This window comes from Scyliorhinus canicula, chromosome 16 (genome assembly GCF_902713615.1).
Source record: "Scyliorhinus canicula chromosome 16, sScyCan1.1, whole genome shotgun sequence".
Lineage (NCBI taxonomy): Eukaryota > Metazoa > Chordata > Chondrichthyes > Carcharhiniformes > Scyliorhinidae > Scyliorhinus > Scyliorhinus canicula.
In genome coordinates, this window is record NC_052161.1 from 140,290,730 (window position 1) to 140,318,204 (window position 27,475).

The 27,475-nt window shown below is 48.2% G+C and overlaps 1 protein-coding gene across 7 annotated transcripts in view; it reads left to right on the plus strand.

Moving 5' to 3' along the window:
• LOC119979672 (tumor necrosis factor receptor superfamily member 14-like) overlaps nucleotides 1-27,475 on the plus strand; it is a 168,944-nt gene that overhangs the window by 135,477 nt on the left and 5,992 nt on the right. For 4 of the 7 annotated variants that reach the window (XM_038822209.1, XM_038822211.1, XM_038822208.1 and 1 more), the window contains 2 exons: nucleotides 1,983-2,129; nucleotides 8,943-9,036. In XM_038822209.1, coding sequence (XP_038678137.1) covers nucleotides 1,983-2,129; nucleotides 8,943-9,036 — 241 coding nt within the window. The remainder of the gene's footprint in view (nucleotides 1-1,982; nucleotides 2,130-8,942; nucleotides 9,037-27,475) is intronic. The other 3 variants (XM_038822210.1, XM_038822213.1, XM_038822206.1) reach the window with 1 other exon arrangement.

Sequence of the window (27,475 nt, forward strand, 5' to 3'; positions counted from 1 at the left end):
TTTGGGCGGAGAAGGTGGCCAGGATTAAGAAGGTGATACTGCAGAGGTGATGGCAGGTAGGGGTCTAGGCCTCCCATATTTGATGTATTACTATTGGGCAGTGAATGCAGAGAAGGTTCAGGGAGTGAACAGGGTGGGGACTTGGAGGGTGAGTATGGAGGCGGGCTCATATAGAGGGTTGGGGTTTCGGACGCTATTAACACCACTGCTCCCGATAGCCCCAGGGAAGTACTCGGTGAGTCCAGTGGTAGTGGCCATACTGAAGATCTGGAGGTAGTTTCGGAGGTAGGTGGCGTTAGGGGGGGAATGCCTATTAGGAGGAATCATGGGTTCAAGCCGGGGAGGATGGACGCAATGTTCCGGGTCTGGGAAGAGGGAGATTAAAGAAATTAAACATTGTTTCTGGGAGGGCGGTTTGCGAATTTGCAGGAGCTGAGCGAGGGGCTGACGCGGGGGAATGTTCAGGTGAGGGACTTTGCCAGGAAGGTTTTCCCGACCTTCCCTATCGCGCCTGCCTTCTCGTTGCTGCAGGCGGTGCTGTCAGCAGGGGGGGTTGTCTCAGCGATTTACGGGAGGATTTTGGAGGAGGATAGGGTGTCCAAGGAGGGTGAAGTGGGAGGAAGAGTTAGTGGGGGGGGGGGTTGGGGATGCTGGAGGACGGATTGTGGTGTGTGTGCTGCGGAGGGTAACCGCCTCAACCTTGTGTGCGAGGCTGGGGCTGATGCAGCTGAAGGTGGTGTACAGAGCACACCTTACAAAGTCTACGATGAGCCAGCTGTTTGAGGCGATGATCGCACCACAATGTACATATGTTTTGGCTGAAAAGATTTTGGGAGGATGGTTTTCAGCACCATTATGTGGGTCCTGCATGTGGATGTGGAGCCGGGTCCCCCAGAAGCCATATTCAGGGTGTTGGTGCGGCCGGAGCTGCAGTCGAGTGTGGGGGCAGATGTTTTGACCCTCACCACGCTGATTGCTCGTAGGTGGGTCCTGTTGGCGTGGAGGTCAGCTTCTCCACCCTGTGCATAGGCGAGGGGGGTGGAACCTGTTGCAGTTCTTGGCAAAAGTGAAATTTGCTCTGGGGAGGGAATGGTGAGCAGTGGGATCTACAATAGTTGGGATTTGTTTATTTTTCATTTTGGTGAGTTGGTTACCGTTGACTGCTGAGGGAGGAACGGGGTGGGGGATGGGTGGTAGAGAGGGTGGGGTCTTAATGTGTTTGGGGGAGGGGTGGTTTGGGTCTCTAAATTATGGATGAGTTGGAATTAGATAGAAGTTGGTAAAGGTAACAAAATGATACAAAGAGAAGGGTGAAAATGATGCGGAGGAACACGTGCCATAATTCAGTTGAAAAGGTTCAAGGTCTGGGTGGCCTATTTCTGTTTCTACCTTCCCAGGTTCCTACAGAGCTAAGTAGGATTTCCTGTAAAGTTGTTAATAACTTTGTAAGAAGCAGAGCTAACAAACAAAAGGAGCTAAATATGTCAACGGATGAGCCAAATGGAAATTTTCCCGTTCCTTTTTGTAATTTCCTATCGATCTGATTGTTGAAAAAGGACACAGGAATCCGAGGAAATCATTATAAATATAAACTTAAAAATAGCCACCTTTTCTTCACGGGATTGGACGATTAGCTGTTATACTCCACCCGGTTGATCCCACAAAAATCAATTCTCTAGATTCGAATGTTTATCAAAAAAAACCTCCATTTTGTTTTGTTTCATAGATCCATAGAACTCTTACAGTGCAGGAGACCATTCAGCCCATCGAGTCTGCACTGACCTTCTGAAAGCACCCTACCTATGTCCACTCCCCCGCTCTATCCACGTCACCCCACCTAACGTGCACACCTTTGGACACTAAGGGGCAATTTAGCATGGCCAATCCACCTCACCACCTTGTCTACTTTGTAAGGAAGTATAAAGTGAAACAGTTCATATTGATTCCACTTGTATCTCATTGTTGCTGTTTTTTATTTATAGAGCTGGGACTTAGAGTTAAACATGTATGTATCTATACACGTGATACGATATGTGGACCAAGAGAAGGATATTACTGCATAGACAAATACTGTCAGATGGCCAGAAAACACAAAACATGTCCTCTCGGTGAAGGAGTTAAAGAAAAAGGTATGGTTTAGATTTCCTTACAGTAGAGTAGTCCTGTTTGTGTGTATTTGTCTTTACTTTACTTTAATAAATTGTCTTTAAGTGTCCCATGACAACTGGGCTGCTTATTCTCACTGGAGTTTCACTCGTCTCCTCACCCCATTCCAAAAACAAGTTGGGATACCCTCGCAGATAACATCAACGTGCTTCTTGACACACAGGATAAAGCCTTGGGGGGGGAGGGGGGTGTAGTACAAGTCTGCTAAGTAAAGGGTTTACGTTGGACTGGGTGCAGTACCCTCCGCATTGTGATGTAAGAGAGCACACAACCCACACACAGGTCAGTGTAATGAACAGAGCACTTCGTAGAAGCCAGCATGGAGATAGCTCTTTGCTTAAACACTTTACGTAAGTATATAGTTGTCAGTAGTTTTTAAATATTCACTCTTAAGACTGAATACCATACAAAAACCAACTCAACTACACCCAACATCTTAAACAAAGCTTCCTCTTATATCGAAATTCCTCTTTATAAGCAGTGAAGTGTTTCCCAAACCCTTGATTTTGGTGTGACCCAATTTTCTACTAATAACCTCACAGCAAACCACGAATCATAGAAAAGCTACAGAACAGAAGGAGGCCATTCAGCCCATCTTGTCTGTACCAGCCCGAGGACACCCAGGTGACTTTTCTAATCCAACCTTGCTGCATCCGGCCCATAGACCTGTAGCTTACAGCACTTAAGGTGCAGACCCAGGTACCTTTTTAAAAAAGTGTTTAGGGTCTCTGCTTCCACCACCAACTCGGGCAGCGAATTCCAGACACCCACTAACCTCTGCGTAAAAAGGTTTTTATTCGTTTCTCCTCTACACCTTCAGCCACTTGTTTTGAATCTATATCCCCTGGATCTAGAATTCTCTGCCAAGGGAAACAATTCTATCCTGCCCATGCTATCTCTTCCCCTCATAATTTTGTACACCTCATTCAAGTCACCCCTCAGTCTTCTTTGTTCCAAGAGAAATAACCCCAACCTATCCAATTTCTCCCCGTAGCTACACTTTTCTGGCATGGGAACATTCTTGTAAACGTCCTCTGCACTCTCTCCAGAGCAATAACGTCCTTCCTGTAATGTGGTGACCAGAACTGCACACAATACTCCAGTTGTGGCATCACCAGTGTTTTATACAATTCCAACATTATATCCTTACTTTTATATTCTATTCCTCTGCCAATGAAGAAGAGCATTCATATGCCTTCTCTACTTGAAATGCTGCCCTTAGGGACCTGTGTACTTGTAAACCAAGATCTCTCATTTCATCTACCCCTCTTAATATATTCCCATTTATTGTGTATTCCCTATAATTGTTTGATCTCACAGTTCTGTGTTAAAAAGGCATCTGCCTCTTTACTGCCCACTCCACCAACCCAGAAATATCTTTTTGGAGATTATAACTATCCTCTACGCTACTCACCCAATCTCTGTGTTGTCTGCAAATTTCCCAATCATACCCCCACATTCACATCCAGGTTATTAATCTATAACACAAACAGTAAGGGTCCCAACACCTGAGCCCTGTGGAACACAACTTGAAATGAAATGAAAACGAAATGAAAACCTCTTATGTCACAAGTAGGCTTCAAATGAAGTTACTGTGAAAAGCCCCTAGTCGCCACATTCCGGCGCCTGTTCGGGGAGGCTGTTACGGGAATAAACTTATGTTCGCAAGGGCCTCCATCGACCATTACCCTTTGTTTCCTGCTACTAAACCAACTTTTTATCCCGTTTTCCACATTATCCTGCATCCCATGTGCTTTTACCTTTTTGACCAATCCGCTAGGTGTGGCCTTGTCAAATGCCTTGCTAAAATCTATGTACACCACATCCACTGCACTACCTTCATCAGCCATTCTTGTCACTTCCTCAAAGAATTCAACCAAATTTGTGCAGCAACACCTTCCTTTAACAAATCCATTTTGAATATCCCTGACCGATCCATACATTTCTATGTGACAGTTAATCCAATCTCTCAGGATTGATTCTACTAATTTGCCCACCACCGACGTAAGACTAACTGGCCTAGAAACAGTTTCTGCCTGGGTTTTGGGGGGGTGGCGGGAGTTGTAAACAACATGGCCAAAAACAACCTTTTCACTGCCTTAACTTTAAATGTCACAATAGTGGATGATTACAATGAGAAAATGCAATTCATCGCTGACGCTGCTCTTGGGCCAAGGCACTCCATTACTGTTGGTACCAATAAGTCACCAATTCCATACACTGTGCAGGTTTGTAACTTGTCCTCGAGACTATTGAATAAAACCATTTATTACTTTTGTGAGAGGCTCCTGCACCAAATCAGTTCCTTTGCTGTTGTTGGGTCAAAAAACCTCGGACTTAACAGCACCAAGTGTATCAAACCACAGGGACCGCAGCAATTTAAGACGGCAGCTCACCCCACCACCTTCTTGAGGGCTGTTGGAGGATGGGCCATAAATGCTGGCCTCGCCAGTAATGCCCACATTTTAGTGAATATGCATGTATATAAGGAGCAACAAGCAAATTAGGAACCTGCATTAGGCCGAAAGGAACTTGTACCCTTGAAAAAATGAAGAAAAAAAAACGGCAGCACGGTAGCATGGTGGTTAGCATAAATGCTTCACAGCTCCAAGGTCCCAGGTTCGATTCCCGGCTGGGTCATTGTCTGTGCGGAGTCTGCATGTCCTCCCCGTGTGTGCGTGGGTTTCCTCCGGGTGCTCCGGTTTCCTCCCACAGTTCAAAGATGTGCGGGTTAGGTGGATTGGCCATGCTAAATTGCCCGTAGTGTCCTAAAAAAAGTAGGGTTGGGGGGGGGGTTGTTGGGTTACGGGTATAGGGTGGATAAGTGGGTTTGAGTAGGGTGATCATTGCTCGGCACAACATCGAGGGCCGAAGGGCCGTTCTGTGCTGTACTGTTCTATGTTCTAATTGTTTGTCCGTCCCTTTTTAAATAATGGAGCTAGGTTTAGATTTCTCCTGTCCTTCGGTACCTCCCTTGTATCTGGTGAGGATTGGAAAATCATCCTCAGCATCTGCTATCTCTTCCCTGACCTCCTTCAGTAGCCTCGGAAACAATCCATCTGGCCCTGGCAACTTATCAACTTTAAGTATTCTAACACTTTGAGTACTTCCTTTCTCTTTTTGATTATCAAGTCCAGTATCTCACAGTGATCCTCCTGGATAATGATGTATACATCATCCATTTCCTTTGTAAAAATGGAGTCAAAATATTCATTTAAGCCCCTTCTCACAACCCCTGCATCTACATATAAATTCCCTTTTCATCTGATAGGTCCCAACTTTTCCTTAACTAACCCTTTACCATTACTATATCGGTAAAATATCTTTGGGTTTTCGTTAACTTTACTTGCTAATCGTTTTTCATGCACTCTTTTTAATTTCTTTATTTCAAATTGTACTTAATTCCTGCACTTCCTGCACTGTAAGGATCTGTCTTTATAAACCTGGTTTCCCTTGTGTATTCCCTCTATCTTTTTGTTATTCTTTGCTATTCTACCTTTTGGTGCCTGGATGGTTGCTGAGATTTATGCCTTTCAGTCGGGCTATGCTTTTAATTTTTAAACAATTACTGAAACTGCTTCCTCACCCTCCCCACCCCCACAAGCAGATGTGCTATTTGGTTTGGCCTCTGGAGACACCTTTTATCAGTGCTATTTGGTCCAACCCAGTGAACGATGTTCCAGAATGTTCTGCTGAACGGAGATAGGTTCCATTTTGTAGAGGGAAGCACACTTCTTTTTCTCTCTCTCTCTCAATTCCATGATTTAGATAGCATTCTACAACCTGCAGGTTCTGGGTGAAGAAAACATTAGGAGATTGCTGGCGACAAAGACCACTACGTCAGCAGCAAAGAACCATCTCATATTTATTTTCTTTAGTACCCAATTTTTTTTTTTCCAATTAAGGGGCAATTTAGCGTGTCCAAAACATCCTACCCTGCACATCTTCGGGTTGTGGGGGTGAAACCCATGCGCAGACGGGGAGAATGTGCAAACTCCATATGGACAGTGACCAAGGGCCGAGATTTGAACCCAGGTCCTCAATGCCATAGTCCCAATGCTAACCACTGCGCCACCGTGCTGCCCCATCTCCTATTTATTGATCCCTGTTATTTTTTAACCTCTCCCCCTCGATTCCACCGAGTGTTTGTCTTGTATATGTCTGAGTGGGATGGGGTTTTGGAATTCTGCAGACTGGTAGACCCTTGTTCTGTTATTTCTTCATATCTTTGGGTTACTGTCTGTGCTGAGGCTGCAAGTTCTCCCCGTGTCTGCGTGGGTTTCCTCCGGGTGCTCCAGTTTCCTCCCACAGTCCAAAGAAGTGCGGGTTAGGTGGATTGGCCATGCTAAATTGCCCATAGTGTCCAAAAAGGTTAAGTAGGGGTTACGGGGATAGGGTAGAGATGTGGACTTGAGTAGGGTGCTCTTTGTAAGGGTCTGTGCAGACTCGATGGGTGGAATGGCCTCCTGCACTGTAAATTGTATGATTCTATGATGATTTTCCTCTTATCAATAAACAGTTAATGTTTTTGCATATAAATATGGTGTCTACATCTCATTGGAGCAGTCTAGGGCCAAAATTTCAACAGGTTTATAAGAATTATTTTGTTAGCCCAGGTCAAAGGGGGCTGGAATTGACATTCCTTGGGTGTCATAACCGCCGAGGCTGTCAGCAGTGCTTAGTTCCTTGTGCCTATCATTAACTTTCTTTTTCTGTTTGATCTTCCCCTGTATTCCTCTGGACAACCAGCGGGTCTAGATTTGGCAGTACCACTCTTATCTTTGGAGGGGACATGTCCACTTTTGTACAGTTAGGATCTCACATTTTAGTGCTTTCTACTGGTTTTCCACTGATGTATCAAGAACACCAGACTGTGCTTGAGGTGCTGTTACCTACAGGGCTACAGAGGTGGAATTAGACAGAATAGTTATTTCTTGGAACATAAGAACTATGAGCAAGAGTAGGCAATTTAGCCTCTGGAGCATGCTTCACTGTTCAATACGATCATGGATCATCTCATCATGGCCTCAACTCCACCGTTCTGCCCATTCTCTAACCCTTCAACCCATTACTGATTATAAATCTGTCCAACTGCCTTAAATTTACTCATTGTCTCAGCATTCACTGCGCTCTGGGGTAGTAAATTCCACAGGTTCACATCCTTTTGGGAGAAGTTGTTTCTCCTCCTCTGTTTTAAATTTGCTACTCCTTAACCTGAGACTGACTTCTTGTTCTAGAATGCACAAGAGGAAGCAACTCCGTTATGGTGACCGACAGTGACTGTTCATCAACGACGTTTGTTCTTGATAGGATGAACTCCCAAGGGATAGTTTATTTGCACACACTCAAAATGCAAAATGAGGGCATGCACCCCACCCCACACACACCTTGCTCTTTCCATTCATAAAGAGAAAGGGTTTTATAATGTACCTACGGAGAGAAAATAAATATTGGATTCACGTGGGTTCCAGAGTTCAGAATCAGAGCCCACTGAGTAATTCCTTCATGCACGTTGGTGTCTGGTGATGTTGATGCACACAAGGACAAAGGCAAACTGTGATGAATCACTCTAGTCAGCAATGGTACAGCATTTCTAGCAGAGGCAGTGTTGATGGGGGTAGTTGTGCAACCTGGGCCAGAGCTCCTTTCCTGTGACGTTGCTAGTTCTATGCTGAACTGTAAACTGAGATGTTGCAGTTCAGCAAGGCAATATTACTGGTTCCACAAGCCAGAGGCCCATATCACATGACTTCCACCTCTCCACATTGTCTTTAACAAAGGACGTGCATCCCTCATCTGAGGCTGAGATTGTTAAATGACTCAACCAGTAGGAATTGAAAGGAAGGGGGCAGCACGGTGGCGCAGTAGATTAGCCCTGCTGCCTCATGGTGCCGAGGTCCCAGGTACGATCCTGGCTCTGGGTCATTGTCTGTGTGGGGTTTGCACATTCTCACCGTGTTTGTGTGGGTTTCACCCCCACAGCCCAAAGATATGCAGAGTAGGTGGATTGGCCACACTCGATTGCCCCTTAATTGGAAAAAATTAATTGGGTACTCTAAAAAAAAAATTTTATGAATTGAAAGGAAGATTGAGTAAACTGGAGGGCATGAAACAACAACAGGAAATGTAGTCCAGATTTTAAGGTCCCATTAGATGCAGACACCCGTCAGTGGATCCCCTGATTATGGAACCACTGGGCCCCTCTCAGGCTGCAGGGACCAGTACGGAGTAAATTTGAACAAATTACCCACAAGTTGCAGATTTGTGCATGCCGAGGAACGAAGGAGGTTGAGGGGCGACCTGGTAGAGGTCTACAAAATTATGAGGGGCATAGACAGAGTGGATAGTCAGAGACTTTTTCCCAGGGTAGAGGGTCAATTACTAGGGGGCACAGGTTTAAGGTGCGAGGGTCAAGGTTTAGAGGAGATGTACGAGGTAAGTTTTTTACACAGACGGTAGTGGGTGCCTGGAACTCGCTGCCGGAGGAGGTGGTGGAAGCAGGGGCGATAGCGACGTTTAAGGGGCATCTTGACAAATACATGTTTAGGATGGGAATAGAGGGAATGTAGTAGATTTTAGTTTAGACGGACAGCATGGTCGGCGCAGGCTTGGAGGCCCAAAGGGTCTGTTCCTGTGCTGTACTTTTCCTTGTTCTTTGTCATTCTTTTGTATTAAAGCTGATAATCACAGTCACAGGGCTTGTATTTCAAACTGCACCAAACAAGGCAACCTCAGATCCATTGATCTGAGATTAACATTGAATATTTATTTTTCAGGTACACATTTCAAAGACACTGTTTGTGAGGTGTGCCCTGAAGGAACATATTCCAACATTGATTCATCAACTGAAGCATGTGTGAAATGGACTGAGTAAGTGCCTCAGAAATAACCAAGAATGTTTAACTTGCAACATCAGTGTGAGGTTGGCTGGAATTTGCAAACATAACAGTAAGGAATTTAAGCTGGGAATGTGTGGGTGAACGGTTTTCACTTTGTGCAGGTTGGAGCAGGTGTTGGGTTGTTAAAGAAGCAAAAACTGCATCAAGTTGGGAATGCAACAGGAATCCAACAACTTCTGCATTTAACCAGAGCTATTTCAGAGGAACAGGCAATACCCCTTCGGGACAGTGTTTTAATAACATTAAAACCCCAATTGGCTGAAGATTTATTTGCCAATACTTGGGTTGTCAGGGCTGTGTGAAGCTTGACAGGATGAGCAAGATGAAAGCACAGCAGGATAAAAGGGGCTGTGCGAACCCAGGCTGGGAAGCATTTAAATCTTGAACCAAGACAGGTGTTTCTTTGCCTCAGTAAAAGGTTTTTACTGACAGGCATTGTTCAGTGTGTTTTCACAACTTTACAGCCAATTTCCAGCATTTCTGCTCCCTTGGACTTTTCTCATTTTTATCAGCAATTCCCAGCTGTCAGCCTTCACAACAAAATGGGAGCAGCTTGTACTGTTCTACCCTGGACCTGCTGATGAGTAACAAAAGGAGCAGCAAAGGGATCAGGATCAATAGCAGCTTGGGGGGAGGCAGTGGCTCAGTGGCATTGTTTCTGGGCTAGTAATCCAGAGACCTAATAGTCATGCTCTGGAGACCCGAGTTCACATCCCACCTTGGTAGTTGGTGCAATATCTGGAATTAAAAGTTTAAGGTGATCATGAAACATTGTTGTAAACAAACCATCTGGTTTACAAATGTCCTTTTGGGAAGGAAATCTATTGTCCTTAATGGGTCTGGCCTACATGTGACTCCAGGCCCATGGCTGGGCAATAAATGCTGACCAGTCAGCGACACCCATGAACGAATGAAAAAAAAGGAACTGTGGCCGCTGTCTCCTCGGCCTGCAGAATGGTCACAAGTGACAGAGACCCGCAACTTCCGAGCTCCAGGGCATTGTAATGAGGGGCATCCCAAAGATCTGGCCAGAAAGTCCTTCTGTGAGAATTCCATAGCAATCACCTGGGAAGGACAAGCATTTGTACTTTCAGATAGTCCCATCTAAATGGCAAACTTCAAATGGTTCCAACTGTCTTACAGTTATAGTTACATAGAACTGGAAGAATTAAAATCACTTATGGGTAACCATAGCTCTCGCTCTCTTGCTCTCTCTCTCACTCTCCTCTCTCTCTCTTTTTCTCTCTCTTTCTTTCTTTCTTTCTTTCTCTCTCTCTCTTTCGTTCTCTCTCTCTTTTCTCTCTCTCTCTCTCTCTCTCTCTCTCTCTCTCTCTCTCTCTCTCTCTCTCTCTCTCTCTCACTTCATTTCTTTCTCCCCCGCCTTCCCTCAGACAGTTCAACCTTCCAGAGATCTCCTGCACCCCTGACTGACCTCCCCCGGCCAACTGACCCTGGCCACCCGATCCACTCCCAATCCTGTCCAGTTACCTTGTGAACGTACCTTCTCCCTGGCCTCTGAAAGTGTCTGGACCTTTAGAAATGAAATGAAAATCGCTTATTGTCACAAGTAGGCTTCAAATGAAGTTACTGTGAAACGCCACTAGTCGCCACATTCTGGCGCCTGTTCGGGGAGGCTGGTACGGGAATTGAACCGTGCTGCTAGTCTACTTTGGTCTGCTTTCAAAGCCAGCGATTTAGCCTTGTTTTGACTGAGCCGCTTTAAAACGGCTCATGCTGGAAGAAAGGGAGCAAGACTTCCTTAGCTCAGACTCTCATTCCCTCCACACCAGGATTCGGGAACCTGCTGCATTGTACAGTTCTGAGTCAGGTGAGAAAGGAGCAGCTGGATTTCCAGTTAAATAAAGTGAGGAGCAAAGTGGCAGTCCAACTCTGACTCATGTAATTTATGGGAGAGAGTCCCAGTTTGCAGAGGTGGTACAGAGTTTACTGACAGAGGATCAACTTTCTGGATATAACTGAGGTCATTGCTGACTTTTGCAATCTCAAGAACAAGGCTTTCTTACCATTGGGACATGTGACTCTGCATTGCCAGTGGCAAGCAAGGCAACCACATGCCTGAATTTCCTTCACCCAACTCCTTCCAAGGGCTTGCTATCCACATTGGACCTCCCAGGTGTCCGATACCATGGTGGTGAGCACAGCTAGTTGTGTTCTCCGGGTTATTGATGAGGCCAGTCAGAACCAGAGAAATCTCAGATTTGCTGCGATGGACAAGTCCCGCATATCCAGGGAATCAGAGATTGCACCAAGTGACAATCAAAGTCACCGCCTCCAAACCTGAAAAAGTTCTCAATCAAAATGAATTCCACTCCATCAGCTAGCACGTAATCAGCAGAAGGTTTTTGTGCAAGATATCCAGGAAGCTGCCTTCAGTCTACATGAGTCAAGTTTATCATTGATCTTCCAAGCTCCAAGACAACTCGGATGATGGCTTTTTGGAGTTGGGACGTGATGCCCCACCATTGATGTTAAGGAATTATACATCAAAGTCTATCTGAGCACAGGAGTGATCATTGACCAAGTCATTTTGATGCTGTAGGTGCAATTCAAGTACATCAAACAGATGTGGAGCACCATTTATTATTCACCAACAAGGATGGGCTGAATGATAGCTGTGAACAGCATGGTGCAGTTGGCAGGGCTGGAGTTGCCGAGGGATAACGGTGATGACTGTGCTGCATCTTTGAAGGAAAAGGAGCAGCAACAGGAGGACAAGCCTCATGTGGCAAGGGTTCTGACAGCCACACAACTAATTGCCATCAATGCCCGGGGTCGCCTCACACACAATTCAGCTATCTCTGAGGCTGTGCAGCCATGTGACTCACCGTGATGACCACACTGGTCCCTCCATCCCAAAGCACTCCTGCGGTCATTAATTCTTCCACTTCACTGATACCCACTGCTGTCGTACCATTTAGCTCAACGCTGATGGTCAGTTAGCAAGCGTGCGATAATAATGGACAATGGAGACTTGAAATAAAGTTTATTGTGCTTAACAGTCACAATAGAGTAGACGCATTAATGGACATTTAAATACACAAGTAATCTTACCTGTGAAACTATAAATCCTTTACCGACTATATGCTGCTACCCCTGTGGCTTCAGCAGACCTGAAGGTGGAATATTCAATAACCCTGAACTGAGTTGCCATAGTCCCAGATGATCATTGGTTGCTTCACTGTTTGAGGGGGAGAGCTGACTGGTGAGATCCCCACACCTCAGGCAATGGGCAAGATTGAGAAGGCTGAGCCTTCATGAATAACTTCAGGCAATTGAACTAGCGCTGGTGGACTTGCTCTGCATCACAAACCATCTGTCCAGCCAGCTGAGCTAAATCTGCCCCCATCCACCATGTTGGCGACCACATTTTCCATGCATGTGGACATCACTTTGTCTAGACATGCGACTAATGTTGGAGATGGGTTCCTCCAATCTTTCTGCAGTGGTGCACATTGCCTCTGGAAATACTGACAAAACCTCATGTTTTCTACCACTGTTCCAGAATCGCCCTTTTGGTCGATGACCCTCAGAACCCAGCATCTTTGTCCAGCTGGGCAGAGTTTGGAGTATTTTCACCCTCCAATGGCGACTCTCTGCAGCTGTCATACCAACTCTTGTCATGCTTGGTGGACCTGTGCAAAAAAAGAAAAGGTTCAAATTCTTCATTGTGCTCACACTGAGCTGGATATTTTACGTCCCCACCAAGGGCTGGTTGGCAGGCAGATGCCTTTCCTGACATCTACCCGTACTCTCCGTAGATTTACCAGTGATACCTGTAACATGCCCACCAAAGGGCAAATTTAAGGCTGATAAATGACCAGTTAATAATGGCTTCTTCCCATCGTTGTTGGGATTTTATCCATGCCAAGTGTGTAGCCCAGCAGGTGTCACTGGTCAGGCAGCCCTCCAAGCCTGCACTGACCATGCTGCCCGTCTAACCTAAACTCTTCTACACTTAGTGTCCGTATCCCTCTATTCCCACCCTATTCATGTATTTGTGAAGATGCCCCTTAAACATCATCCGTTTCCTTTTGGACGGCTTCAGCTACAGCATGGCCACAGCTCCCAACACTCCGACTGGGAGGAGACAGCTTTCAGTCATGAGAGCAGGCAAATCTCCGAGGTGGGACTTCTTCCCCAAATGGGAGCAGAAGGCCGTCCTGAAAGCCATAAACGGCCTGAGACCCGTTAACTGATGCAGGGCAAGCCAGCCAAGTCGGGCAAATTTATCCTTGACTTTTATTCTGGATAAGGGCACTCCGTCCCGGCCCCATCAAATCCAGCTTCTTATTTCAGTTGTGGATGACAGCACTTGAACATGGGTGACACTTATGAGACATGTGGCAGTATGATGTTGTGTTCGGTTATCACAGAACCCCATCTCCACCTCCAATGGACAGATACACCACAACTCAGGTGATTTCCAGTGGGTGTTCCGCTGAAGAGTCAGGGTGGCCACCTCGGTTCTCTGCCCCTCCCTTTATTTCTTCCTTCTCTTCTACAAGGAGAAAAGCCGAGAGTTATGAGCTTGTGAAATAGAATTTGGTGAGAGAACGGAAAGACAAATCCATGGCGGGTGACTAGGGTTGTGAGTAAGATTTCACAATAAGGGTAAGCGTTAATATTGGCTGTTCAAATGGTAAATGTGTGGCAGTGTGTCAGGAAAGCGGAATGAGTGGAGCTGCGATTTGTTACTCCTGAGCATTGCTGTGCAGGAGAATGCTGGGGATGTCGCAGTGAAGGCAATGGCTCTTGAAGGTGAAATGTTACTCGCCTTTCCTATTCCGGATGAAGTTATGGAATCACTTTCAGCACTATATTCAGTATCATGGAACCATTCTCCTGCTGCTCACCCCCTGTGTGACTTCAACTCCTGCCTGTTTGTTGGCAGATGCTGGTCTCTTTCTCCTTTGTTAGCCCGTTTAGGTTCCCATTAAACACTGCTGCTCCATCTCCAACACTCCAATCTCTTTCCTCTCTGAACATCTTGAATGTGCCATTGGTGCCATTGGTTCCATTCAATCAGATATCCTCTCCTGTCAGTGTAGTCAAACAGCCCTTTTCAAATTTATAATGGACATTTTATTTGACTGTGACCATGATAAAGGAACATGATGGGAAGAAAGGCTTGGTTTTCAGTTTGGCTTCAGGTAAAGTGCAGGTTGAGGGAACAAGTTGGTGCTGCAAGCAGCCACTTTGGAGTGTCCCTAAACAAAGGGAGACCCCGGATTACAGGGGCCTGACCTCATGGTGAGACGGTGACCGTGGCCATTTTGGATGGCTCCTTAACAAGGAGAAAGATCCAGAGTCTTCGCCCATTTGAGAAGTTTGAAAGCCGACATAGTCTTCCTACAAGAGAGACACCTAAGGAAAAGGACCTATTGTGAGTAAGGAAGGGCTAGGTGGGACAGACTTATCGCTTATGTTACGGGACGAAGGCTAAGGGAGTAGCCATACTGATTAGTAAGAGGATGGTGTTTAAGGCGACAAAGATGGTCACGGACCCAGGGGGACGGTACGTCATGGTCAGCGGCGTCTTGGACGGGGCACCAGTAGTTCTGGTAAATGTGTACACACCCAACTGGGACAACACAGATTTCATAAAAAAGACCACGACGGAAATCCCCGACATCGACACCTACCGACTAATCATGGGAGGCAACTTCAACTGTGTACAGGACCCACTGACGGACCGATCGAGCCCCAGATCGGGGAAAAAGAAAGGCATGGCCAAGGAACTGGGCGCATTCATGGAGCAGATGGAGACAGTGGACCCGTGGCGGTTCCTGCATCCCGGTGGGAAGGAATTCTCGTTGTTCCAGCCGGTACACAAAGTATACACACGGATTAACTTCTTTGCAATGGGGAAATCGGTGCTTTCAGAAATAGTAAGAGCGGAATGCTCAACGATAGTCATCTCCAACCACGCTCCACATTACATGATGTGAGGTTGGAGATGGTCAGGGCCCAACATCCCATGTGGAGGTTGGACCTTTTGGCAGATAAGGTCATCTGCTAGAAAACATCACAGGCCATTGGCCAATGCACCACCAACAGCCAGAACGGGGAAGTCTCACCTTGCACACTCTGGAAGGCACTGAAGGCAGTATCAGGGGAGAGATTATAGCCAACCAGGCATGGGAAGAGAGGGCAGCTAGACAACAATTGATTGACTCCATCGACAGAAAATACTCTGAGGCCCCAACCGTAGAGCCTCTGGTGGAGAGGAAAAAGCTGCAAATGGGCTTTAACCTGCTATCCACCAGGAAAGCAGTGCACCAACTCTGGGAAGGCGCCGGGACCTGATGGGTTTCCGCGGACTTTTATTAAAAAATTCGCACCAGCCTTGGCTCCACATCTAAGGGACATGTTTGCAGATTCGCTAGTGAGGACATCCTGCCTCCAACACTAACACAGGCCACAATATCGCTGATACCCACAAAAGACAAAGATCCTATGGAATGCGGATCATATAGACCCATTTTGCTGCACAAATGTAGACGTGAAGATAATTGCGAGAATCCTGGCTAAGAGACTGGAGAACTGCATGCCAGAGGGAGTCGCAGAAGACCAGATGGGCTTTGTCAAATGTCAAGAGTAGGCAGTTAACTGCGAACATCAGGCGGCTGCTGAACTTAATAATGGCCCCATCTGGGGAGAGAACACCAGAGGTGATTAACTCCCTGGACGCAGAAAAGGCCTTCGACAGAGTTGAATGGAAGTACCTCATTGAGGTACTGGAGCGGTTTGGGCAAGGGACGGGGTTCACCTCATTGGTGAAACTCCTGTACAACGCCCCAAGGCGTGCATTCGGACCAACACCACCAACTCTGAATATTTTCAGTTGCACAGATGCACAAGGCAGGGATGCCCACTCATGTTTGCCCTGGCAATCAAACCCCTGGCGATCACTCTGCGAGATGCGAAAGCTTGGAAGGGCATTCAAAGAGGAGGCGGAGAGCACAGTTTCACACTATGCAGGTGCCCTGCTCCTCTACATCTCAGACCCACAGAACAGCCTGAGAGTAATCATGAAGCTCCGGGAAGAGTTTGGGGCCTTTTCGAGCAACAAATGCAGCCTGGACAAGAGCGCGTCATTCCTGGTGAACCCAAATAGGGGAGGGGCAGAGCTGAAGGCTCTACCATTCACACCAGCCCAAAGAAAATTCCGCTACCTGGGGATCCAGATCGCCCATGACTGGACACAGATCCACAAGTGGAATCTGACCAGTCTGGCAGAGGAAGTTTAAAAAGGACCTACAGAAATGGGATGCATTCATTCTTTCCCTGGCAGGGAGGGTGTAGACGATCAAGATTAATGTACTGCCGAGGTTCTTCCTCCTGTTCCGATCTCCATACCGATCTTCATCCCCAAGGCCTTTTTCCAAGGGATAGTCGAAATGATCATTGAGTAGGGAGCAAAGAACCCAAGGATCCCCAAGGTGAAACTAAAAAGGAGGAAAAATATGGGCGGCCCGGCCCACTGGGCAGCCACAACCGAGAGGGTGAGGGATGGATATGAGAACCCAACATGGAATGGGTGTGGCTGGAGGAGTTCTCCTGCAAGGGTATGACCCAACAGGCCCTCACTACGGCAGCATACCCCCACCCCTCCCAAATACGTGTCCTGCCCAGCACTGGTAGCCATATTGAGTACTTGGAACCAAATTAGGCAGTGTTTCGGTTTAACCAAGATGTCCTCCATGGCCCCCATCTGCAGCAACCACAAATTCCCACCAGCCATGCTTGATACCACCTTCAGAAAATGGAGACAGGATGGGGGACGCTAGCAGTCAGGGACTTTTACACAAGGGACAAACTCGCGACCTTGGATGAACTGACGGAAGAACTGGAGCTACCGACAGAACACCTTCAAATTAAACACTTTCTCCACAAGGAGACAGCAAGGTACCCTCGGGCCCTGAAAGACACTTTACTGGAAGAGCTAATAAACACGGGGGAACTGAGGGGTCAACTTTGGACGATTGCTGGGAAGGCCAAGTTGCTGGATGGAGCCAGGCAAAAATGGAAGGACAAACTCGTGACAGAAGTAGGGTGGGGAATCTGGAGCGAAGTATTGAGTAGTGCCAACTCCACCTCCTCCTGTGCAAGGCTAAGCCTCACGCAGTTTAAACTGGTACACAGAGCACACCTGACCAGAGCCCGTATGAACAGGTTCTACTTCCCAGGGTGGAGGTTAAATGCGAACAGTGCCAGGGAGGCCCGGCCAACCACGCCCACATGTTCTGGATCTGCTCCAGACTTGTTGGGTTCTACACAGCCTTCTTCAATGCAATGTCCAAGGTTGTGGGGGTGAGGGTGGAGCCATGCCTGAGACTGGCAGCCTTCAGAGTATTGGACCAGCCAGAACTTCATATGGGGAAGAGGGTCGACGCCCTGGCTTTTGCTTCCTTAATCTCAAACCAGGGAATCCTGCTTGGCTGGCGATCAGCAGCGCCACGCCCAGCTGCAGACTGGCTGGCAGACCTGTGGGAATTTCTCCACCTGGTGAAGATCAAGTAGACCATCCGAGGGTAGGATGAGGGCTTCCACAAAGTGTGGGGGCAGTTCATCAGCCTGTTCCAAGACCTGTTCGAAGCCAACAGTGACTAAGAAGCGAGGGGGGGTCAGAAAGAGGAGAAAGTTGGGGGGAAAGAGTGGAGGGAACTGAGGAGAGCAGATAAGAACACACACGATGGAGAGGGGGGAGGGGCAAAAGGGAGGAAGGGGCAGGAAGACGAGCCCCCCCCCCTTCCTGAACTCACAAGAACAACAACTAAAGCCACATAAGAGAGAAGTGGAGCACAGTAGTATGGCATCCAGGGTGAAAGTTGGTGGCAGGAAAAACAACCAGACTGCTGCTGAAACTCAATCCTTTGCTACATCGAGACTTGACTAGTCCAAGCCTTTCTCTGGCCCGGCTCCCTGGCCATCCACCCTACTCAAAACCTGTGCTCCTCCGATTCTGCTGCCCATATCTCAAATTGCAACATGCGCCATTGACCCTTGCACATGCTGGCGCGATGGCCCTGCCAGAGCTCCCTCCCGCACATTAAAAACAAACTCGCACCAACCCCACTGCCCCCCTCTCACGCCTCCAAACCCTGGAAAGTTCCTGCAGCTCCTCGCACACCAACATACAGGTTGAAGATCAGGGCAAAGTATTTCTGTGTAAAAGATGTGGTCAAAAGCACAAATTAAGGCAGTGTCCAGTGTTTGGTAAGTTTTGCTCCAGGCGCAAAGGAAAAAATTATTTTGCTCAGAATTGTTACTCTTAAGTTCAACCCCAGATCAGTCAGCACAGTGGAAGACACAGTCTCCAGTGGTAAAACATCATTGTTTGTTGGAGCAATAACAGAGAAGAAGAATTTTTTGGAGACATCAAAAATTTCTCCAGCACTTTAAAAAATGCGAACTGATACTCCATTTAAAATAAATGCGGTTGATGAGGACAAATGGCTGCTACCACTTGAAGTGAACGGTACAGTGGTCCAATTGAAGTTAGTAAGAAGTCTTACAACACCAGGTTAAAGTCCAACAGGTTTGTTTCAAACACGAGCTTTCGGAGCACGGCTCCTTCTTCAGGTGAATGAGCCGTGCTCCGAAAGCTCGTGTTTGAAACAAACCTGTTGGACTTTAACCTGGTGTTGTAAGACTTCTTACTGTGCTCACCCCAGTCCAACGCCGGCATCTCCACATCATGGCAATTGAAGTTAGACACTGGTGCTAAAGCCATCAGCATGATTGATTTTTAAAATCTGAAAGTTCAGTCGATTAGAAGGATACCCAAAATATCTCTGAGATTATAATGGTTCAGCATTAAATGCTTGTGACCTGAGGGTGGTGGTGAAAAACAGTTTATTCCATCCCATTCTATATTGTATCTGAGGGCTTGAATTCGGTATTAGGTGATCAGTCATGTGAAGAATTAAGTCTGGTGCATTTAATATATAGCATCCACAGTGGATTGGATCAACGATTCTAAGAACATTATCAGCAAATTCAGCGATGTGTTCACAAGTTTTGGTATGCTACCATTCACCTACACAATATAACTCACAGAAGATGCAAAACCTCTGATACAGGCACCAAGAAGAGTACCTGCACCTCTTTGGGATCATCTCAAAAAGGAGCTAGACAGAATGACCAAAGTAATCAAAGATATAAAAACCTACCGACTGGGTAAATCCATGCTTTGTGTAAGGGCAGCACGGTAGCATTGTGGATAGCACAATTGCTTCACAGCTCCAGGGTTCCAGGTTCGATTCCGGCTTGGGTCACTGTCTGTGCCGAGTCTGCACATCCTCCCTGTGTGTGTGCGTGGGTTTCCTCCAGGTGCTCCGGTTTCCACCCACAGTCCAAAGATGTGCAGGTTAGGCGGACTGGCCATGATAAATTGCCCTTAGTGTTGGGTGGGGTGACTGGGTTATGGGGATAGGATGGAGGTGTGGACCTTGGGTCGGGTGCTCTTTCCAAGAGCCGGTGCAGACTCGATGGGCCGAATGGCCTCCTTCTGCACTGTAAATTCTATGGTCTAAAACGAATGGTGATATTCGCATATACATGAATCCTAAAGTTCTCAACGAGAATATCAAAAGAGAACATTACCAAATACCAAAGTGTGAGGAAATCACATCCAAGGTGTCTGGCATACAATTCTTTACGAAACTTGATGCATTTCAAGGTTTCTGGCAACTAAAACTAGAAGAACAAAGTACAAAATACTGCACTTTAATACGACATTCACAGTTGAGACAGATCATCATCCTTTGGTGAACATCATCAAGAGAAATGTCAACCCGATGTTTCCGCGCATTCAGAGGTTGACGATGAAGTTACAATGCTATGACATCAGCCTCATCTACACGCCAGGCAAATACTTGCTCTTAGTAGATGCATTATCGAGAGCGCCGATACAAAGTATTAGTAATGAAATTGCTGGAGACTTCCGGTGGCGGCGATGCTTGAGTGAGCCGCACATTCGGCGGGCTCTCACTCCGGCGGGGCTTTGGAGCTGATTCCCCACGAGCGGGACCACGGAGCGGCAAAAAGGCTGCCGCGAAAGGGCTGGAGAGCGGGCTGAAATCGATGGAACCTTGGGAGGCCAGCAGGTAGGGGAAGAAAGAGAGAAAGGGACAGAGGCAAGGAGCAGAGGAAACTGACCTGAAACTCAAGACGGCGGACCCACGGACCTTCCTTGCTCCAGGAGAAGAAAAACAGGTTTGGAGTCGCTGAAGCAGGACAATTTGGACCCACTTCAGATGCTCGAGGTAAAAGTTAAGGAGCTGGGAGAAGGAAGGTGGCAGCGAAAGTGCTGAGGAGCGGGCTGCGGCACATGGAACAGCGGGATTCCAGACGGCAGAAGAAAAAGGAGAAAAAGGGACAGAGACAAGGACGTGAAGAAAATTACCTGGGACCTAAGATGGCGGACACACGGACCCCAGACTCAGCAATCCAGCAGGCGCTGGATAACATGCTCCAGGTAATGAAGTCCAGTTTTGAAGCGCTAAAGCGGGCCAGCTTGGACCCAATCCAGAAAGCGGTGGATCAGCTGAACCAGAGGCTGGATGCGCAAGATGTTAAAGTTAAGGAGCTGGGAGAGGCAGTGGAGGAGCAGGCGGATGCGCAGACGGTTGCGGCGCTAGAAGTTGACGGCCTGAAAGAGCGGCAGAGAAGACTGCTGGACAGAGTGGAGGAGCTGGAGAATAGAGTCCGCAAGAACAACCTGAGGATGGTCGGCCTCCCGGAGGGGGCTGAGGGAGCTGATGCCGCAGCGTTTGTAGCAGACCTGCTGAAGCAGCTGATGGGGGCCGAAGCCTTTCCGCGACCGCCGGAGCTGGAGGGGGCACACAGAGTGCAGGCAAGGCCGGGGCGGCCGGGCGGACCCCCCCGCCCGATGGTGATTAGGTTCCACAGGTTCGTGGACAAGGAGTGGGTGCTGCGGTGGGCAAAGAGCACCAGGAGCAGCACTTGGAACAACAATGTTATCCGCATTTACCAGGACCTAAGCCAGGAGGTGGCTCGGCGGCGAGCAGCCTTTACGAATGTCAAGGAGGTGCTGTTCAAGAAGCACGTGAAGTTTGGTCTGCTGTTCCCGGCTCGCCTATGGGTCACGCACCAGGGTCAACACCACTACTTCTCCGAGCCTGAAGAAGCGATGGATTTGTGAGGGACCAGGGGCTGGTCCCGAAAGGAGGCCCCACGGACGTGAATTAGGGCCCGAGGATTACCGTGGGAAGGTACGCCGAATGTGCCTGGACTGCTGCTCAACGGTTTGCTGGGCCAAAGGGGCCAAGCGGAACATTTGGGACTCTTTCCTTTGTTCATGGACATTGGTTTGGGGGGGGGTTAACCTCCTTTTTTTTTTTCTCTCTCTTTTTTCTCATGGGGGTTTTTTTTTTGTTTTTTTGGGCTATTTCCTCTTTTTTCGGTTTTTTCCTGTTTGGATTTGTACTTTTTGTGCCGCTCGCGGAAAACACTGGAGCCGGCTTGCCCCAGTGTGTTGGAGAGGGGGATGGGGCGCCGGGGTGTGGGGAGGAGGACAGGGAAACAATGGGAATGAGACAGGAAGGCGCTGGAGTGTTGAGTCACTGGGCTAGCAGATTGGCTAGTCAAGGGAGTCAGGTGGCGGGGGAGGTCACAGCCAGTAGATGGCAGGGGTGGGTGGATCGGGGATGTGGTTAGGGGGGGTGGTTGTTCTGCTGACGTGGGAGGGACTTGAAATAGGCACTGGAAAGGAGGTCGAGGGTGGAGGCAGCCAAAGGACGGGCCAGGAATGGCGCGACGCACGGGCCGGCCCGAGAAAGGCTATGGCTGACCGGATTTGGGGGGGGGGGGGGGGGGTTGGGTTGTGCCTCCCGACCAGGCTGATCACCTGGAACGTCAAGGGATTGAATGGGCCGGTTAAGAGGACGCGCACTTGCGGGCTCTGAGGGCGGACGTAATTATGTTGCAGGAGACACATCTGAAAGTGTCTGACCAGACCAGGCTAAGGAAGGGCTGGATTAGCCAGGTCTTCCACTCGGACTTGGACTCGAAGTCCAGGGGGGTGGCAATCATGATCAACAAGCCCGTGCAATTTGAGGCAGAGGGCATATCCGGAGACGGGGTGGGGGGGCAGATACCTGATGGTACGGGGCAGATTGGAGGGGAGAAGAGTGGTGCTGGTGAATATATATGCCCCAAACTGGGATGACGTGGACTTCATTAAAAGAGTGCTGGGGAAGATCCCGGACCTGGATTCTCGCAGGCTAATAATGGGAGGGGACTTTAACATGGTCCTTGACCCGACTTTGGATCGGTCGTGTCCCAGAACGGGTAGACTCTCAGCAATGGCAAGGGAGCTGAAAGGGTTTATGGAGCAAATGGGGGCAGTGGACCCCTGGAGAGATAGACAGCCAAAAGGAAGGGGCTACTCGTTTTACTCGCACGTCCATAAAGTATATTCTAGGATAGATTTCTTTGTACTAAGCAGGGATTGTATAGGGGAGGTAAAGAACACGGAATATTCGGCAATTACTATCTCAGACCATGCCCCGCATTGGGTAGACCTGCAGATCGGGGGAGCGAGCTATCAACGCCCGCAATGGAGGCTAGACGTGGGATTGCTGTCAGAGGAGGGGATCTGTGAGAGGCTTCGGAGGTGTGTGCAAAATTACTTGCAGGTGAATGACACGGGGGAGGTCTCAGCGGCGACCCTGTGGGAGGCGCTAAAGGCAGTAGTGCGGGGGGAGCTGATTTCAATTGGGGCCTACAGAGCCATTGGTCAGGGAAATGGATCGGATAGATGAAGAGCACGCGGAGTCCCCGGGGGAGGTTTTACTCAGGGAGAGGCAGAGACTACAGGCGGAACTGGGGGCACTATCCACAAGTAGGGCCGTGGAACAGCTTAGGAAGGCGAGGGGAGTGGTGTACGAGCATGGGGAAAAGGCTAGCAGACTGTTAGCGCAGCAACTCAGGAGGAGGGAGGCGGCCAGGGAAATAGGTAGAGTGAGGGATGGGGGGTGTAAAGTGGAGGACCCGGCAGGATTGAATAAGGTATTCCGGGACTTCTATCGCAAGCTGTATACTTCGGAGCCGCCGGAAGAACCGGAGGGGATGAAAAGGTTTCTGGACGGGTTAACATTCCCAACAGTAGGTGGGGGGGGGGCGAGTGGATGAGCTGGGGGCCCCGATTAGAGTGGAGGAGGTATTGGGGGGCCTAAAGGCCATGCAGTCGGGGAAAGCCCCGGGGCCGGATGGATACCCAGTAGAGTTCTATAGGAAGTTCTCTGAGCTGGTGGGCCCGGTCTTGGCGAGGGTTTTCAATGAGGCAAGGGACAGAGGGACCCTCCTGCCGACAATGTCACAAGCCACTATATCACTGATATTGAAGTGGGGTAAAGACCCGGAGGCGTGCAGATCCTACAGGCCAATCTCCCTGATTAATGTAGACGCCAAGCTCCTGGCAAAGGTACTGGCGGTTAGAATGGAGGACTGCGTGCCGGAGGTGATTGGGGAGGACCAAACTGGGTTCGTGAAAGGTAGGCAGCTAGCGGCCAACCTGAGAAGATTACTTAATGTGATAATGATGCCCCCGGTGGGTAGGGAGGTGGAGGTAGTGGTGGCAATGGACACCGAGAAGGCCTTTGACCGGGTGGAGTGGGACAATCTATGGGAGGTGCTCAGACGGTTTGGGTTCGGGGAGGGATTGGTGGATTGGATCAAATTATTATATCAGGCCCCGAGGGCCAGCGTCAGTACTAACAGAGAAGTGTCGGAAGTACTTTAGGTTGTACCGAGGGACCAGACAGGGCTGCACGCTCTCCCCGCTGCTGTTTGCGCTGGCCATAGAGCCGCTGGCGATTGCGCTGAGAGCCGCAGAGGGATGGAAGGGGATGGTGAGTGGCGGGGTAGAACATAGGGTCTCTCTTTATGCAGACGACCTGCTCCTGTACGTGTCGGACCCAGTGGCCGGGATGGGAAGTATACTGGGAATGCTGAGGAAGTTCAGCCAGTTCTCAGGATATAAATTAAATATGGCCAAGAGTGAAATGTTTGTGGTCCAGGCAAGGGGCCAGGAGAACAGATTGAGAGGGCTACCGTTTAGGCTGGTTGAAGAAAATTTCCGGTATTTGGGAATCCAGGTGGCACGAGACTGGGGCAGGCTGTATAAGTTAAATTTGGCCAGGGTGGTGGAGCAAATGAAGGGAGAGTTTTGGAGATGGGATGCACTCCCGCTGTCACTGGCAGGGAGGGTGCAGACTGTAAAGATGACAATCCTCCCTAGATTTCTGTTTATTTTTCAGTGCCTCCCGATCTTTATCCCACAGTCCTTCTTCAAAAGAGTTAACAGGCTGATCATGAGCTTTGTCTGGGCGGGAAAATCCCCGCGGGTGAAGAAGGCGATGTTGGAGAGGAACCGCAGCGAGGGAGGGCTGGCTTTGCCAAGTCTGATTAATTATTACTGGGCGGCCAACATCGCTATGATAAGGAAGTGGATGGTGGGTACGGGGTCTATTTGGGAGCGGGTGGAGGCGGCTTCGTGCAGGGGCTCCAGCTTGGCAGCCCTGGTCACGGCTCCTCTACCGCTCTCGCCGGCCAAGTACACCACCAGCCCGGTAGTGGTGGTGACCCTGCGGATATGGGGCCAGTGGAGGAGGCATGTAGGGGAGATGGGGGCGTCTGTCTGGGCGCCAATCTGCGACAACCATCGGTTTGCCCCCGGGAGTATGGATGGGGGGTTCCGAGTATGGCGGTGGGCGGGAAGGGTGGGTGATATGTTCCTGGAAGGGAGCTTTGCGAGTTTGAGGAGCTTGGAGGAGAAATTTGGGTTGGTAAGGGGAAATGATTTTAGGTACCTACAGTTGCGGGACTTTGTTCGTAGACAGGTCCCATCTTTCCCACGCCTCCCGCCAATGGGGATCCTAGACAGAATAGTCTCTAGGAGGGAAGAAGGGGAGGGTAGAGTCTCGGGTATTTGTAAGGTGCTCATGAGGGAGGAAGAGTCCCAGACAGAGGAACTGAAACTTAAATGGGAGGAGGAGCTAGGCGGGGAAATGGAGGATGGGCTGTGGGCAGAGGCCCTGAGTAGGGTAAATTCGACCGCGACATGTGCTAGGCTCGGGCTGATTCAATTTAAGGTCGTTCACCGGGCCTATATGACGGTGGCTCGGATGAACAAATTCTTCGGGATAGAGGACAAATGCGCTAGATGCGCGGGAGGACCAGCGAACCACGTTCACATGTTTTGGGCATGCCCTGAGCTGAGGGGGTACTGGGAGGGATTTGCGGGGGTCATGTCCCGGGTGCTAAAAACAAGGGTGGTGATGGGTCCAGAGGTGGCAATTTTTGGGGTTTCAGAAGACCCGGGGGTCCAGGGGAGAAAGAGGCCAATGTTTTGGCCTTTGCTTCCCTGATAGCCTGGCGTCGAATACTATTTGCGTGGAGTGACTCAAAGCCCCCGAAGACTGAGTGGTGGCTTGCGGACATGTCGAGTTTCCTGGGTATGGAAAAAATTAAGTTCGCTTTGAGGGGATCTGTGCAGGGGTTCACCCGGAGGTGGCAACCATTTATTGACTTCTTTGCGGGAGAATGAGCGTCAGTGGGGGTGGAGGGGAGGGGAGGGGGCGGGTAGAGTAGAGTAGGACGGAAAATATGGCGGGTAGTACCGGTGGGAGAGGAGCGGGCTTGTGCAGTATGTTACGATGAAGTATTGAAAGTACGTGGATGTTTGCACATTTTTGCCTTTTTTGCTTTCTTTCTGTTGATGTCTGTAACTGTTTGTAAAGCCAAAAACTATCTCAATAAAATTGTTTATTAAAAAAAAAGAAATTGCTGAAGATGAACGGAGAGCTTGTGACTCTGTTTACTGGCCAGTTCTAAACCAGGATATTGATAGGATGGTCAGTTGTTGTGAGACATGCCAGACGCTTCGTTGCAAACAAACAAGAGAACCTGCGCAAATATCTGATTTACCTACAGCACCATGGCGGAAAGTAGCTATCGATCTCTTTCATCTACAAGGGAAAGATTATTTAATGATCATAGACTATCTTTCAAACTATCTCAAAATGGCCCTACTGTCAAGCATATCGGCAAGCAGTGTAATACCAAGTCCATTTTTGCTTGACACGGAATTTTGCAAGTCATTGTGAATGACAACGGTCCTTGTTTTAGCTGTAAAGAGTGACAACACTTTGCAGTCACATATGATGTCAATCACATCACGTCGAGTCTGTTGTACCTTTAAGCTAATGGAAAGCCGGAAAAGGTGTACATATCATTAAGCAATTGTTGAAGAAAGCAATGGACAGCCAATCTGATCCATATCTCACACTATTGAGTTACAGAGCGTCACCATTGCCACATGGTAGATCGCAAGAAGAGTTACTCATGACTAGAATGTTGCGTACTACACTTCCATACTTAGCAAAGAAGGAGAAGAATGCAGTGGTACTGTAGGAAATGCTAAACATTAAAGCAAAACAAAAGCAGTGATAGTGTCTAGAACTTCGCCACCTCTGAGTAGTGATAACATTGTGAGAGTAGAAGATTCAGACAATTGGTCAAGAAAAGCTATTGTACTTGAAGAAGTAGCACCTCGTTCCTACAATGTACAGACAGGAAGGGTTGGATATAAGAAGAAATCACCACGCGCTCTTGAAACCAGAGAGAACTTGAACAACAGTATGGTGGATGACGAATCTACGTAAGAATCAACGCAAGCTGCAGTGTCAGATAGTGCCGCCATTCCTGAGCATGGCAACGTCATGGAGAACATTCAACCTACAAGTTCCCAACAGCAAGGTCAAACTGAGAAGATCCGAGTTAGAAAAAAACCTGATCAACTCAATTTGTAGATTTGGACCATTTGTACATACTATGCTTTATATACATAAATATATGCATATATTTGTTAAACCAATTTTAAAAATTAGAAATAAATAATACTGTTAGACTCACAGGCTCATGATATCACATATAAATATACTGATGATCATGTATTAATATATTCCTTCAAAGGAAAGGGGATGTAGTGATATCATGGTTGTGTTGTAATTCACTGACTGATCACTAGGAGTCTCAATGTAGAGAAGTGAATGTTAGAGTCAGGTGACCCCTCAGACTGGCTGGAGGAAGCTGAAGAGAGAGGTTGCTTGTGCATGATCTAATTGTTATTCATCTTTTTTTGTATATAGTTTACCCACAGTTAATGTTAATAAATTGTTTATAGCTTTAGCTACAAATGTTGTTGTAATATAAATCAGGCCATCCTACAAAAACGTTACACTCCAGTTTCCTCCCAAAAGACGTGCTTGTTAGGTGAATTAGACATTCTGAATTCTCCCTCTGTGTACCCGAACAGGCGCCGGAGTGTGGCAACCAGGGGATTTTCACAACTTCATTGC